General features: G+C 40.0%; 1 protein-coding gene across 1 annotated transcript; it reads left to right on the forward strand.

The window, feature by feature from the left end:
• Nucleotides 1-7,969: 7,969 nt before the first annotated feature.
• LOC149284664 (insulinoma-associated protein 2-like) lies at nt 7,970-9,310 on the forward strand. The gene has a single exon (XM_089496297.1). It carries the CDS (start codon nt 7,970-7,972, stop codon nt 9,308-9,310), a length of 1,341 nt encoding a protein of 446 aa, XP_089352423.1.
• Nucleotides 9,311-16,460: the final 7,150 nt, after the last annotated feature.

The raw sequence follows: 16,460 nt of genomic DNA on the forward strand, positions 1-16,460 counted from the left end.
ACTGTATACAGTAATATAACCCCCCAGCACTGTATACAATAATATAACCCCCCCAGCGCTGTATACAGTAATATAACCCTGAGCGCTGTATACAGTAATATCACCCCAGCGCTGTATACAGTAATATAACCCCCCAGCGCTGTATACAGTAATATAACCCCCCCGCTCTGTATAAAATAATATAACCACTGGCGCTGTATGCAGTAATATAACCCTCCAGCACTATACAGTAATATAACCCCCAGTGCTGTATACAGTAATATAACCCCTCCAGTGCCGTATACAGTAATATAACCCCCCAGTGCTGTATACAGTAATATTAACCTCCAGCACTATATAAAGCAATATAACCCCCAGCGCTGTATACAATAATATAACCCCCCAGCACTGTATACAGCAATATAACCCCCCCCAGCGCTGTATAAAATAATATACCCCCCGGCACTGTATACAGTAATATAACCCTCCAGCGCTATATATACAGTAATATAACCCCCCCCAGCTCTGTATAAAATAATATAACCCCTGGCACTGTATACAGTAATATAACCCTCCAGCGCTATATACAGTAATATAACCCCCAGCGCTGTATACAGTGATACCCCCCCCAGTGCTGTATACAGTAATACCCCCTAGCGCTGTATACAGAAAGCGCCACGGCTCCGGTGCGTTAGTTTATATAGTTGAGACGCTCGGCGATTAGTACTTGTGACTGAACCTTCCGTCACTTGGGCTTTTGGAGGGGACTGATGGCTAGCCTCCTGCCTGCTGACAATGGGCCCTGACATTAGAAGGGGTTCTGTTCTCGGGGAAGTGGGTACAGGGGTACATGTTTTACCACATTTCCTTGCTGTCTGCATGCAATGACTCTAGAATACTTTCATCCATTTTTTTTAATTAGTTTTTGCTAGTTTTTCCTCCTCCTCCATGGCAAGCATTCCCGTGATGCGTGCTTTTTGACCGGCTTTAGCGGCGGGGCCGTTTCATCTGTGGTGCAGGGGTGGGGGTTACGCTGCTCCCCTGTGGCTGAGAAAGCAAAATTCCAAATGTAGCTGTTTCCTTAATAAAAGCACAACTCAAAACCATGATTTTGTAGGCTTGCAAAGCATTGTGCGAGACCTGAGAGCGACAGAATCAGTTCCCATTACTTGGCATTAATACCCTGCTGGAACAGTGCATTACTGACCACTATTTACCATTTATACTTTGCTGCCATCTAGTGGAGAAAATGTATAAAACAGAGCAAGCATTTAAATGATCACTCTGCTGCCATCACGCGGGCAAAATGTATGTAGCAGAGCCATCATTTAGGTATATTAATCCTCTGCTGCCCTCTTGCGGACACAATATATATTACAGAAACTTAACTCTACTACACTCTCTTACTGTCTCTTACACTCTTACGAACCAGCGATCCCTTGTACGGTATGCAGGTTTCCTTACCTTTACACCACCAGGCAGTTGGTCCTGTTTTTTTAGACGTGGGTATATGACCCTACTTTCTCCTGACTCACAAATAATACTCATTTGCGCACACTCTAAAAGTTTCCATTCACACTAAAAAACAAACATATATATACACACAGCAATTATCACACTATAAGTATACTTCATCACCCAGCAGGACTCGAACCGGTGATGCTTTGCATGTAAAGCAGGTTATGTTACCGCTACACCACCAGGAACAGACTATTATAAGTCACCTATACATCTATATATAATTACACACACAGCCCCCTAAACCGCATACAATTCACATAAAGGGGTCATGGGGACTGGATCCAGTACGGTAGAGAAGACGGACCTTTTTTGTCTTTTAGACAGTAATAGTTATGTTATACGCGTTGGCAGCCACAGTTACACGTATAAATTCATGGCCGGCCCCAAGAGAGGTAGCCGGCTGGGAAATTTCCTGGTAGCCAAGTTTTTATAGCATGTTTTGTATTAATTATCAAGTAACTGAATATGCTGAAAGGACTATTTATTAACAAAACGCACACGGAAGCACAGCGCTAGATTAATATTTTTCAATGTATCAAACGAAATCTATGTGAAATAAAACAGCAGGAAAGACTTCTTGGGGTGTAAATGTTTTCTCTTACACCGTATACCTCAACTGCCCAATATCCACATATCCAATAGAGGCTCGCCCTCTTTTTGGACCTCTAGGAATCTTAATAATACCGGGTTTTTTGGAATGAGATTCGGGTGTGTAATTGATATTTTGAAAAAATGAATAAAATGTTCTCCAGCGGTAGGCACAGTCTACTTCAAGTGCAAACAAGGAGCTGATGAATAGTGCCTCTAGATGTTTGGTTTTGCAGTTTGGTGGAGAATATAGTGTTATGACCGATTATCCGTGTCTCCCTGTGCTGGTTCAGATTTGTACAGAAAGAGCCCTTCCGACCTAAACTGACCCAGTGAAGGTAGAGGCCCTTTTGAAATAATTCTGAACTGACATGTGGATCACAGGAGCACAGCAAGGTCACCGTACATTAAGTCGTGTAGATCCTGTAAGTTGTGAGGTGCGGCCTCCATGGATGCATCCTGGTGCCATGTACTCTTAAGGTAAATGACACACGTCCATCCACGCCATGCCTCAGATCAGACCCCTTTCTTCCATTGCTCCGCGGTCCAGTTTTTATGCGCACGTGCCCATCGTAGGCGCTTTCGGGAGTGGACAGGGGTCAGTATGGGCACCGTGACCGGTCTGTTGGTAATCTTTCTATCAAAACCGACAATAACTTTTTCAACAATTTGAACTACAGTAGTTTGTTGTATTTGACCACACAGGCCAGCCTCAATGAGCCTTGGCTGCCCCTGAGCAGGAATGTATGTATTAGGTTATGTGAGCATGAATAGACATCTATAAGTCTGTGTAAGATAGAGTGCGTGTAACATAACTGGTGGGAGAAGGAGTTGGAAGATCTGGTCTTGAACTGAAGGATGGATGAACCCTGCTTAAGAACGATTAAATTATTTATTTATCTATCTATCTATTCAGTATTTGCTCCCTTCCGACAACAAACTCTTTGCGGGTTGTGAAATTGGACTCCAGTGCCAGACGAGTTCAGTGTTTCAGTTCTAAAGAGACTGACGTAAGGAAATCAAAGCATCGGGAGGGTGAGTACAGATGTGTCATTAATGAAAATGAAGGCAGCCTTCGTATAGTCATGAAGGCCAGTTAACAGTTTATTGCTTGTTGCACCCCCTGCCGCTCTCCTTATCGAAATTCCTGTAAAGCTGAAAGGACATCTGGAAGAATTCAGCCAATTAATGGAATTCATGCTGGAACGCCTCTGAAAGGCAGATTACACAAAATCAAAGCTGCCGCATAGACGGTGCGCTCTAATCACACATGTAACATTCATTAGATGTTGCTGGAGGAGAGTTTATATGGCTCTAATGAAAGATCACGGACGGAGCATCCAGCAGGTATGTGTTTCGCTCTATGTGATTATCTGGAATACCCACATAAACACCGCCAAACACTTATCGCCAAACTGTTTGCATCAACAGAATTAACCCTTCAAGACTCACTCAGCTACCTCGTTGAAGAGTTGGAAAATATCCCTGATGAGTTTTATCAGTGACATAGTAAAGTGAAACTCCAGCCATCATATGCCCTTTAGTCCCCCCCCCCCCCATATGCATTTACCCCTTTACGCCTGTGGCAAATGTTACTTGTTTCCTCGTTACTCTCAAACCCCCTGATTGATGTTACAAACATATGTGGTTTTTAATTTACACAAATTCAATCACATTGATACAAAAACAATGAATACAATTAATCACCGAGTCCAGCAGGGCGTTGAGGGCAATATGAGAAGCCACGCGTATCAGTTTACAGGGGTCCTGAAAATAAATTAAAAAACATAAAATAAAATACCGTATCTGCTCGATAAGACGACCCTGATTATAAGACGACCCCCCAAATCTGAATATAAATTTAGGAAGAAAAAAAAAAAAAAGCCTGAATAGAAGACGACCCTATAGGAAAAAAGTTTTACCAGTAAATGTTAATTCATCTAAACTATTTTTTTAATAAAAGCTATGATTGAGAAAAATATTTTGGTTTTATTTCCTTCTATTTTCCAACCTGCCCCCCCCAGTTATGCACATCTGCCCCGGAAATGCCTTATACCCCCTATATGCTACTGTGCCCCATGATATGCCTTTTAACCCTCTAAATGCCACTGTGCCCCATGATATGCCTTTTAACCCTATATGCCACTGTGCCCCATGATATGCCTTTTGACCACCTAAATGCCTTATACCCCTATATGGCACTCTGGCATTAAGGGGGTTAAAAGGCATATTATGGGGCAGAGTGGCATATAGGGAGGTTTAAGGCATTTCAGGAGGCAGAGTGTCGTATAGAGAGTTAAAAAGGCATTTCTGGAGGCAAAGTGGCATTAAGGGGGTTAAAAGGCATTTCACAGAGCACTCTGCCTCCAGAAATGCCTTATGCCCCCCATTTAACACTCCAGCCCCCCCTGCAGCTGCGGGGGATCTGGATCTTTATTCGTCTCATAGTCAGACCTATTTGAGGTCTGATTATAAGACGACCCGATTATAAGACGAGGGGTATTTTTCAGAGCATTTGCTCTGAAAAAAACCTCGTCTTATAATCAAGCAAATACGGTACATACTTCAGAGATAAATGTCATTATATCCATATATATATATATATATATATATATATATATATATATATATATATATATACACACACACACACACACACACATACATAAAAAAACCACTCTGTCCCATGATAATGTCTTTTAAACCCCTATATGCCAGAGTGGCATATAAGGGTAAAAGCATTTCTGCAGGCAGAGTGGAATATAGGGGGTTAAAGGCATATCAGGGAGGCAGAGTGACATATAGGGGGTTAAAACGCATTTCTAGAGGCAGAGTGGCATAAAGGGGGTTAAAAGGCGTATCAGGGAGGCAGAGTGGCATATTATAGGGCACTCTGCCTCCCGAAAAGCCTTATACACCCCCATATAATACTCATCCCCCCCCGACTTACCACTGCTTCTGACTCCCTGGTGTCTGGTGGGGGCAGCGGGTGGTCTGACTGAGCACTGGAAGGTCATGTGACGCCGGTACTCTGTCATAGAAGCCCCAGCGGAAGTGCCAGCACTAGCGGAACCTGCCATCGTCAAAGAAATAATAAAATACATGAAAATAAATCTGTATAACGTCTCAAATAGTTTATTGATTTTTTGGGGGGGACTTTCACTCATTTTCATGAGTAGATTTTGGCGCCTATAGCAAATTGTACATAGCTGGGGACCTCTCTTCCACCCTGCCTCCACCCATCACATTATTTTTACCCCTGTGGCCACAAATCATCCCCATGGAAGCGGAAGATAAGGGGAGAAAGAAAGGAGCAGAATGGGGGGGCAGATGGGTGGGAGATAATGTAGGAGTAATGGTGAGAAGCATCACACGTATGTTCGACCTACTGATTTCCAGGGGCGAGGGGTTCATCTGTACTCCTTTAGAGATGGTCCCTCAGGCATCCTTTTATTTACAGAGCACCTGCAGATTATATAGCGCTAGGATAAACAGGGGAAAAAGAAAATTAACAATAATATGAATGTTGACATTATGCCAAACTGTCATCATCATTAACACAGAAGGCTATAGATCATACACTATTTATTTCATGGAGAACCTGGAAAGGGTTCCAGTTGAAGGACGTGAGTCTATTTACCTGTGACCAAACTAGAGATACATGTGTGTGAGCAACTGGGGTGAAAAGTGACTTTTACTTGGTGACTAATTCTCATGCAATGGGACTGAGAAAACTGTAAGATATTGTCATATACCGGCATATTCAGTCTATAGTGTAACTAAAGATGTTTTATTTTACCAAGAGGATGGTAGATAAGTGGAACAGCCTCCCATCAGAAGTGGTAGAGGCTGATACAGTGAGGGAATTTAATCATGGGATAGGCATAGGGCTCCTGAATCTCAGATGAGACCAACTACCGATTTAGATCTGAGTCTTCACCATCAGGAAAAATTAGGCAGACTAGATGGGCGAATGGGTCAGATCTGTGTTTCCACATGTCTATGTTTTACCAGCACGGGAGATAATAATGAAGAATGAGGTAGAGTAAAGGAGGCAGAGGGAGCGAAGCACAGAAACATCCCACCTTTAGCTGTGAAGAACAGCAGAACATACAGTTGTGATACACCAGTAGATACCATGAAAAAAGAGAGCAAAGGAAAAATGAAAATAAAAACAAAAAAACTAAGAAATAGAAGAAAAAAAGAGAAAACAGTCTGGCAGATATGATAATATTATGGAAATGAATTACTATGTTTCATTTCTCCATTTCTCCATCTATTTCGAATCAGATCAAGAAAATTGAAATATCTGTCTACTTTTTATTTTAATCAAAGAATTTAAGAGAAAGATAATTTTAAGACAAAAAGCATTAATTGGGTTAACTTGCTGAAGACAATAATTGCAGATAACAAATCATAAGTTGCCCACACATATGTATAGGGTTAGTGCAGAAAGGGTTAATATAGGGGGGAAAAACCCACTGAAAATGATGAACTGCACACATATAATGTGTGTACTAGCCGGTACCAGTACATACATGTTCAAGCTAATTGGGACCAGCCAATCAAATCCAAAACAAATACAGACCATTCTTGTAGTGAAACTCCTGATGCTTTGGGCACTTATCTTCCTATGACAGAAATGATAAAGTTTTTGAAGAAAAAAAGACAAATTACAGCTTTTTTTAAAATGACATATATGTATATACATAAACCTATTTTAAACAAAAACTACTTATATATACATTTATACATACATACATACACACATATCTCTATCTACATACATATATACACACACATATCTCTATCTACATACATATATACACACATATCTCTACCTCCATCTATCTATCCATCTATAGATCAAATGTGTTTAGGTGACATTTGTATCTTTATTTATGCCATTTAAAAACATTGGTTTGTGCTAGTCTATGAAGGGTTAATATGTTTACATCTATATACGGCAGAATCCTTACATTAGACATAATTCACAAAATATAAATTAAATATATTAACATGTAGCAAATAATTTCACGTTTTGTTAAACTCTATGGGATTAGCTCTTCTTCAGGGGGCAATTAATGCAAAACAGTGATTTTTCTTTATTATTAATATGCTAAACGGGATTGATAATCCCCAGAAATAATAATATATATATTTTTAAATTAAGACTCTAATCCTGGTGTGTCTTTTTTAAAAATGCCAGAAGGGTTATTATTCTGAAATTCCTTTTGGTACCTTTAAGGATAAATGCAGTTATTAAATGAATGCAATAATTAAATATATCGAGATTAAATACAAATTACATCATAATGTACAGAATATAATTACTACACCCTGGCATAGGAAATAAATGCAGTTATTAAATGAATGCATGGAGAATACATGCAATTATTAAATGAAGGCATCGAGAATAAATGCAAATATTACATCATGGCATAGAAAATAAATATAATTATTAAATGAAGGCATAGACAATAAAAATAGTTATTACATCATGGCATAGAGGATTAATTAAATCATTTAGTGAAGGCATAGATAATAAATGCAATTACTACACCCAAATCATAGGGTATTTAAACCATATATGGAGGAAACAGTTTTTAAATTGTCCCCCGAGTGTTTTCCTCCCCATCCTTTACATTTATCGTCTTTGACAGGGGGCATCAGGGGGTCCTGTTTTAGGGACACGCCTATCAGCCCTGCTGTAACTTCTCATTGGCTACTGTCAGGTACTTATAGGTGACTTACTATGAACCCTGTGATCAATAGGAAGAAGAGACTTATCTTACCCCATGCCTTCGGCTGCTCTCATCTCTCCATTGTTGGTTTATTCGCCCTTTTGTTCTGCAATCCTGATCCCTTGTCCTGAGTGAAGATGCCCCGGGGATTTCTGGTAAAGAGGACTAGGAAAAGCTGTGGGTCCTACAGGATACCATCTGATGAAACAGTTCTCACTGTCCTGACACCCTACACATCCACCAGTGATTTGGGGGCAGGAGCTCCTGATAACCCAGTAGAGAAAGCAGGTGAAGGGACACCTGAAGCCTCCTCTGATGTTCCTCCCATCAGGATGGGTTCTAGAGTGGAACAGATCGGACCCTGGAACCAGATACCTTTCAGTCCAGTGAAACCTGTAGACATGGAACTGAAGAATACGTTCTTTAGAAGGTTCCTGAGTTCTCCAGCTTCTGCCGAGTCCTTTCCTTCTTCAGAGTCCTTTGCCTCCATGGAGAAACTTCTTGCCCAGCACAACCCCTTTCTGCCCCCAGAATCCAGCAAGTTACAGAGAAGCATGAGCTCCAAGGAGACCCCGAGATACCCCAAACTCCAGTGCAAGAAGATAAAAGCCAGCAGGAAGCTCAGCTTTGCAGATGAAGTCACCACTTCTCCGGTGCTGGGACTAAAAATCAAAGCGGAGGAGCCAGATGGCAAATCCCTCCTCAAACGACCCCCTCTGGGGGAATTTATCTGCCAGCTCTGCAAGGAGCAATACCCCGACCCCTTTGCCTTAGCCCAGCACAAGTGCTCCAGGATCGTCCGTGTTGAGTATCGCTGCCCCGAGTGCGATAAGATATTCAGCTGCCCGGCCAACCTGGCTTCCCACAGGAGGTGGCACAAGCCCAGGGCGTTGGGGGCAGATGGGCAGGGAGGGAAGAGGCTGCAAGTCCCGCTGGATGGCAAGGAGAACAGCAGCGGGCGTCGGGATGCGGCTCCGAGCGCACGGGATCAGCACCAGACGGCCCTGGACAGCTCCCAGCAGCCAGCTCAGCCGCTGCACTCCAGCGGCAGCCCCTACCGGGGCAGGGAGGAAAGCATGGCTCACACCACAGCCGAGGACGGGGCATTTGATTGCCCATACTGCCACAAGAGATTCCGCAGGCACACTTACCTCCGCAAACACCTGCTTACACACCAACCATTTAACCCACTGGAGAGGGGGCAGATCACCTACCCATGCCCCCTCTGTGGAGTTCACTTCCCCTCCGTGGACATTAGGGATAAGCACCGACTGTGGCATGCAGTGAGAGAAGAGCTTCTAATCCCTTTAGAAGAAGCTATGGTGGCAGAAGGAGGAGGACAGCAGATCTTCCCATGTGAAATCTGCCCCACGGCCTTCTTTAGTGCCCCCGGACTCGCCTTGCATATAAACAAGTGCCATCCACCAGAAAGCAGGCAGGAGCTAATCCAACAAATCCCTATTGGACCAGGCTGCTAGAACACGGAAGGTGAAAATGTGCATCATAACGATTCTGACTGATGACATCATAATTGTCGCTTATTAATAAACGCTTCACACCCCTTCAATGCCAGCAGTTAAAGATGAGAGTTTGAGAAAACCGCTTTCAAATGATATACTGGCTGAAAATTCTTTAATCTGTTGTACTGTTTTCATTATGATTTTGTTTTAAAATATACATGTACCTAACTTATATAGATGTTATATATATATATATATATATATAATAAAGTGGATCCATATGTGAAACTAATTCAGGGCTATCATTGCAGAAAAAAAATGCATTTACCAAAAATATTGTTTTAGGCTCCCCCTAAATAAACCAAAGGTTGTGTGTATTGGCCTTGTGTTTTTTTGGGTCTGATTTTCTTTTTTTCGTTTTTTTTTTTTTAATTATTATTTAAAATAAAATGTATGTAAAGTCTTACATTGGACAATTTGTTCCATGTTAATGTTTAACCAATTTTTTAAATTACTGTAAAAAAATATATGCATAAGAAGAAAAGGACAATTACACTGCAGGGACACAATATAAATTGACTTAAATGGTTTCAAATAAGGGGAATTATATGGAGGATTAAATTTGTTTTAAGTAAATACTATTACAAAAGGAGAAAAAAAGGACTAAGAAAACATACAAAATTAAGATCTTTAGTAAATCAGACTCCTGGAGGTTTTTTGTTTTTTTTAAAGACTTTGATGCTTTTGAATGACATGCAATTTTATTCAACGCAACACGATTTTTTTCTTTTAATACAAAGTGTTAAGCACTTGTGCATAATTTCAAGCATATTAAATCCTCCCATTAATTGTGTTCTACAAGCTTCAAATAGGTCCCTAAGCTTTTGTTGAGTTTATATTGCTGTGGCAATTTCATGCCTTTGTCCTGTTAAGAAACGTATTCATTCTATTACAGATCTACACCCTAGATTAAAAAGTACATTTTTTAAAAAATGTATTTGTTTTATAACCATTTAACCCACAAACATATTTTCGACATTTGCTTTACAGTTCAAATTATTATTATTAACCTGTGACACACGGCACACAATGGGTTAATCTATACATAATGGACATTATCCATTATATGTAAAGAACACTGCGTGTGTGTCTATGTCTATATACTGTGTGTGTGTGTGTCTATATAATATATATAATATACACACGTCCATTATGTATATGGTATTATATATGGGTCTACACAAGGCTTACCCCCTCAAAATGATATGTAATTTTCTTTAATGTGGGGCATCTTTATCGTCCAAAACATAGGAACCATCTATTTTCTACTATCCCATTGCAATTTTAGTAATATTTAGTATATAAAATAGGGCACATTGGAAATCAAAAAGCTTTAAATGGGTCAAAGGTGGTAAGAAGGCCTTGCTTGGTTATATTAAAATAGTAAACAAAAACAAAACTCAGACACATTTTTTTCAAATAATCTATTATAGAAACATGTTATTTAAAATATATAAAACGCAAATAGAAGTTACAATGAAATGCCAGGATAATTCACCAATTACATATACACACAAGTTTGGGGTCACTTACCTGTTTTCAAGGGCATTTCACGCTGTAACAATTACAAAAAGGTTTTCTAACTATTAGCCTTTTAAACTTCAACTTAAATTAGCGAACACAACGTGCCATTGGAACCCAGGAGTGATGAGAGTGGTAAAGGGCCGTCAGAACCCTGGAGTGATGGCAGTGGTAAAGGGCCGTCAGAACCCTGGAGCGATGGCAGTGGTAAAGGGCCGTCAGAACCCTGGAGTGATGGCAGTGGTAAAGGGCCATTGGAACCCAGGAGTGATGGGAGTGATAAAAGGCCATTGGAACCCAGGAGTGATGGGAGTGATAAAGGGCCTCTGTACACCGGTTAAGATATTCCATTAAAAATCTACAATAGTCATTTACAATACATTTTAATATTATATTATATAATATATATATATATAATATTAATGCAGAAATTGCATTAATATTTATACATACAATAAAAAATGTGCACTGAGCAACGTTTTTGACCTTAGTACGCACCTTCTCTCTATTCGGCTTCCGCGGACTATTGACCTAGCGCTTCTCGACATGTTTCCGGACGACCTCTCTGGTTCTCATCGTAAACTGCTGGCTCACGTTCTTATTGCTGCGAAGATCAGTATCGCCATTGTCTTTCCCCTGACTTGTCTGCTGCTCTTCCGTGATTTTGTGTCTATATTCTACTTTGTCTCTTATTTTTATTTACATTTGTCATTATGCCATATGTATTGAGTGCATTATTGAAATCCTGTTTCATTTGCTCTGGTTTTCTTTTTATTGCCATATTTGCAATCTATGTACCTATTGTTTATCATCTCATCTCTTTTCTCTGTTTGGTCTATTGTAAACGCAATAAACTGTTAAAAAAAAAAAAAATAAAAAAAAAAAATGCGTTTTAAAATCAGGCCCAGTAATGTGTGTAAAATCATGCTATTATAATGGAAAACCTGGTTTTTATTTTTATATTGCATTAAGTATGGGCTTGGGAGAAAAAAAACTATGTTGCCTGAGTTAGTTATACATAATAGTTTACATTATTAATATATACACTACTAAAAGTTATTTTGCCCACTAAGCGAGCATGTTTTAGAATGTAATATTGTTTATGGTATATTGGATGAGTTCAGAAGATCATGGTTTGGAAGAAGTAGTCAATGTATTATGTTTCTGAAATCATATTCACGTTTCATCCTACACATGGATGAGTTAATCACAATCATTAAATATGAAACATTTTGGTGTGTATTATATATATCTAGAAAAAAAGCAAATATTTCAATTTATTGAATGGCTTTGAACACGTAACAAACCAGTAGCTCTCACTGACAATGTATTTACTTAAGTCTGACCCCCCCCCCCAGATTGTACTCACCTACCCATGATCCTCTGGCTTCTTCTCACGATCCGGAAGCCTCCTGGAGCTCTGAAGACTGCAGTGTTGACATCGAACGCAATGAAGCATGCAATGTTATTGTGTCTGGATGGAGGCCGCCAATGGGGACCAACGTCCCATTCGGAAGCCAAATAAGTTGCAAGATACATTAATATTTTTTGAAACATGCAGCCCTGTTGGGCCCGAAGTCTGTCTGGAAAAGGTGTCCAACACCCACGGAAAACTTCAGGTATGTTTTCCAGCTCACGGCATCACCTACATGCTAAGCACACATTAGTAAGTACCCTATGGGTACCATAACTATACTAACAGGTAGGAGTTCACCTTTACAAGGGCCTTTGTAATTCATAGTTGAAGGGATAAGACTGTTTAGTGTGGGAGAGTTTAAGCCCGTAATGATCCAGAGAAAATGGGTCTTCCACCCTCTCCCCCTTGTGCTGTTCTCCCATTTATTCCTTATGGATGGGGTCAAGCCACCATGCAATCATTTCCAAACTTCATAGTAAGTAACCAACAAATAGAACACAACCTCCTCGAGTAGTTTAACATAAGGGACATCATGAAACGCTCCTGATTTTTTGCACTGTAGCATATTTGTTACATTGACTTTGGTCAGGCCATGTTGAAGAGTCTTCCCAAACAATCAAAGGTTGAAGCTTGTTTCCTTGGATGAAGGAAGTAACCATACATACAATCTTCAGGTGTGAAAAAGCCTGAGCCCCACCATGAACTTGACGCAATCCAAAGGAGTAGTAGGGTTGGTATTTGAAGTTCCTATTAAACAACAGGGTGCGATTTGGGCCAAGCCTGCCCAATACGGATCAGAATATTGTTGGCTTTTGTCATCAGATGAAGAGCATGTAATCAATATCCCCTGGAAGTGGCTGTCTTGCTGAAATATTCCAAAGAGCAAGATAGACTTCCAGTAAATGACCCCAGATCATGCCTCTCATCTCGTCACGGTTCATGACTCCATCATCAGAAAGACATCAAGTAAGCTGGGGGATTCGTGAAGCAGAGTAGTAACAACAAACTGCTTCTAAGAATATGAACGTGTATTTAAAAATATTGATTCTCTTCAAGAGTTCTCCAAAGAGGCAAAGGCTTCAAGAGGAGAAGAGGATGCGGTTTCACCATCTTAAGTACCAACAATTAAGCATGAAAACACAAGCAGCTTTACACGAGGACACGTACAAGAAGTTTCGACAAGTTCCAGACTTTGAGATGCGACAGAACCTTAATGAGCAGTTTAACTCCGTAACATTTGTTGCTTTTCAAGCATAAAGCACGGAGGAGTTGGCCTAAATTATTTGCAGAAGGGCATGAAGGCATTTCCTAAGTGTATTTAATAAATTATATTCTGGAAGAAATATCACACACGTACTCTTACCAATTCCCGGCCACTTGCGCTTAAAAGAAAGATTTAAAGCATCAGTAATTGACTTTTTTTGTCATATTTCCACACATTTTTGGAACATTCCAGGAGCATCACAGGAGATCTATAGGGCCCTGTGGGTAAGGGGACTCTTCACATCTTAGAAGGCCCTAAGATGAGGCAACTGATATCAGAGACCAATGACTTCTGTATTTAGTTATTACCAGACAATAGTGTTATCATAATACAAGCCGTATTTTGGGGTAAATTGGTACATTGTGTTTGCTTCATACTACAAGTACTTCAGTAGGCAGGAGCAAGTGGGGCTCCTGGCCAGGTCCCCACATTACCACTGCTTACTGCTCTCCAGGTCTGAGAGACCACAAGTGTGAGGGAAAGTGGAAGCGGCACTTGTCTTTTCCTAAAGAAACCCCCCCAAAAAATATTCTTTCCCCCAGACCCTCAAGTCTTCAGGGCAGACCCAACAAAACTGAGCTGAAGGAGCTTCTACTGATCTTAGATTGGGCAAAAACTTTACAATTTTCAATCTAATATCTCTAAAACCATTAAAATAATTGGAAAAACCTCTACAATTCTGAAATGGCTCCTTAGAGAAAAGTCAGCGGCTGCAGAGAACAGCTAAAAAGGATTACACACTACACAAAAAGTGGTAAGAATATTTTTATTGGATTATTGAGGAAGATGAGGTCTTCTCTAGCCCTTTACAAGTGGGCAGAACAGGCATGAAATGACATTACATGCAGAGGATCGCCACGGCTGGTTTATACACATGCAGGTCATACAGTTGCCCGTGTGACAGTATCCTTACAGCTTTTTATACGGCAGAGCATAAACGTCAGATATCAGGACACGCGACGATGAGCCGTAGGAAACATGTCTACAAGCCCAGTGTGTGTTTGTTGAAGGTACATTGCACCCCCCCCCCAAAAAAAAAAAAATGAACAGGAGAGATGGACTTTGACAAAGATATACCAAGTATGTCTACTCTTAAAATTTTTATTTAAATAGGATATATAAAAATATATATGTAAAAAGGAAAGAAAAAGGTGAATCTAATGCTTTGTCCTCAAAGAAAAAAAATCTGATGATCACATATGTTGGCTGGAAGTTACCAGGAAGAAGGTTCAACAGAAGAGTTTTGGTTTGGTTCCCCGTAGTTTGGTAGAAGCCATAAGAAAAAAATTACTGAATGGCCAAAAAATGAACATTGAGCTTCGTAATCCACTAAGGCAAGCTTTGCCAAAGCTATCCTCAAGTACCATCATACACATCTCAGAAGAACAGAAAAAGTATTAAACAAAGTGGTCTATTCACTAAAGGGAGAGTTGGCTTCAAGTCTCCCACTTGAAAAACCATTATGAAGAGCCAACACTGGCAGGTTTCGCCAGCAAAAATGGCTGAGACAGCCCTGTATAATGTATAATTCAACTGGTGAGTAGACTTAAGAAATCTTGTCGAACAATACATTATACAGGGCCAAGCTCTTCCTGCAGCAGACGCTCACTGGCATTGGGCATTCATAACGTAGATTGAAGTCAAGGAACTGAAGCCAAACCGCCCTATCAAACTACCATTTAGAGAATAAATCCCAAAGATCTTATGAATGATATTATATAGTGTATCTATAGTACTATATAAACAATTACTTTGTCCTTCCCCATGCACTTATCAGCCCACTAGTGAAGTTGAAATATATATATAGCTTACATGTTAAACAAGCATAGTCTATTACAGGTACTTGAGGACACTTTGCAAAAGTCTGAGTAAGATAATGGCTCATAATTTATAGTTTATAACAAATGACAGAACAAGAAGACAGTATGCAAAATATGGCTTGATCAGCCCACAGTTGATGTCTAAACTCAACACATCAAATGTGGATTCAGGCAGTCAAAGATTTACCTACAAAATGATACAGTATCCGGCCTCCAACGCGGACTGCTGCTTGCAGAACAGATATTAATCAATTCAGAGTACTGCATTAAAAAAAAACAAACCCAAACCCTGCAACATTAACAGTATATATTATTTACACAACGTGGTCTATGAACTCAGTTATGCTTAACAGGTACATTACAGATCTACTAAAAACAAATTCTATCTAGGAAGGGACATTTAGTGTGAAATCCTGCAGAGAAGGTGTAACACCTTTACCATCACTTAAAATACGAAACAAATGCTGGTACAGTCTAGCAACTGAATAATGTATATGGTAAAAAAAAAAAAAAAAAAAAAAAAAAGAGTGTGCCCTACAGAGAATACCACGTCAAGTCACGTGGCCATCCCCCGGGGATCTTATTCTTTTAGATAGAATTACTGTACTGACCCGATTCAACTTGTGTGAGTTTAAATAACGCAGCTCAATGCAAAAGAGTGCTAAAGTTTATTCTGCATATGATACATACAAAACACTGTGCGCCGTAAAATATTTGTGACCTAACGAGGAAGCAAAAATGTTAAAAATATAACAAATGCGAATTATATAAAAAACACAATAGAAGGAATAACGGTATATTAAAATAAAAAAAAACACCAAAGCACTATCCAAGTAGCGTGCAGATGAAATGCTATGAGACCGCATCCCCTCCGTCCTTTGGCATCTCTAGAAAAAAGTATGGGGCTGAAAAGATCATGTTAAAAAGAACTTCTTCTGTACATCTGAGGATCCATTTGCGTCACCATAGTATAAAAGGCCTTTGGAAGTCATTTTGTTAACAAATTCTACGCAGCGACAGTAGTTGGTTGCATTGCACGCGACTCGCGTCTAGCGCATGCACGAGGCCATGCGTAACATATTACTT

Source organism: Sceloporus occidentalis, unplaced genomic scaffold, assembly GCF_023333645.1.
Source record: "Sceloporus occidentalis isolate IW3139 unplaced genomic scaffold, rSceOcc1.0.p SCAF_89, whole genome shotgun sequence".
Lineage (NCBI taxonomy): Eukaryota > Metazoa > Chordata > Lepidosauria > Squamata > Phrynosomatidae > Sceloporus > Sceloporus occidentalis.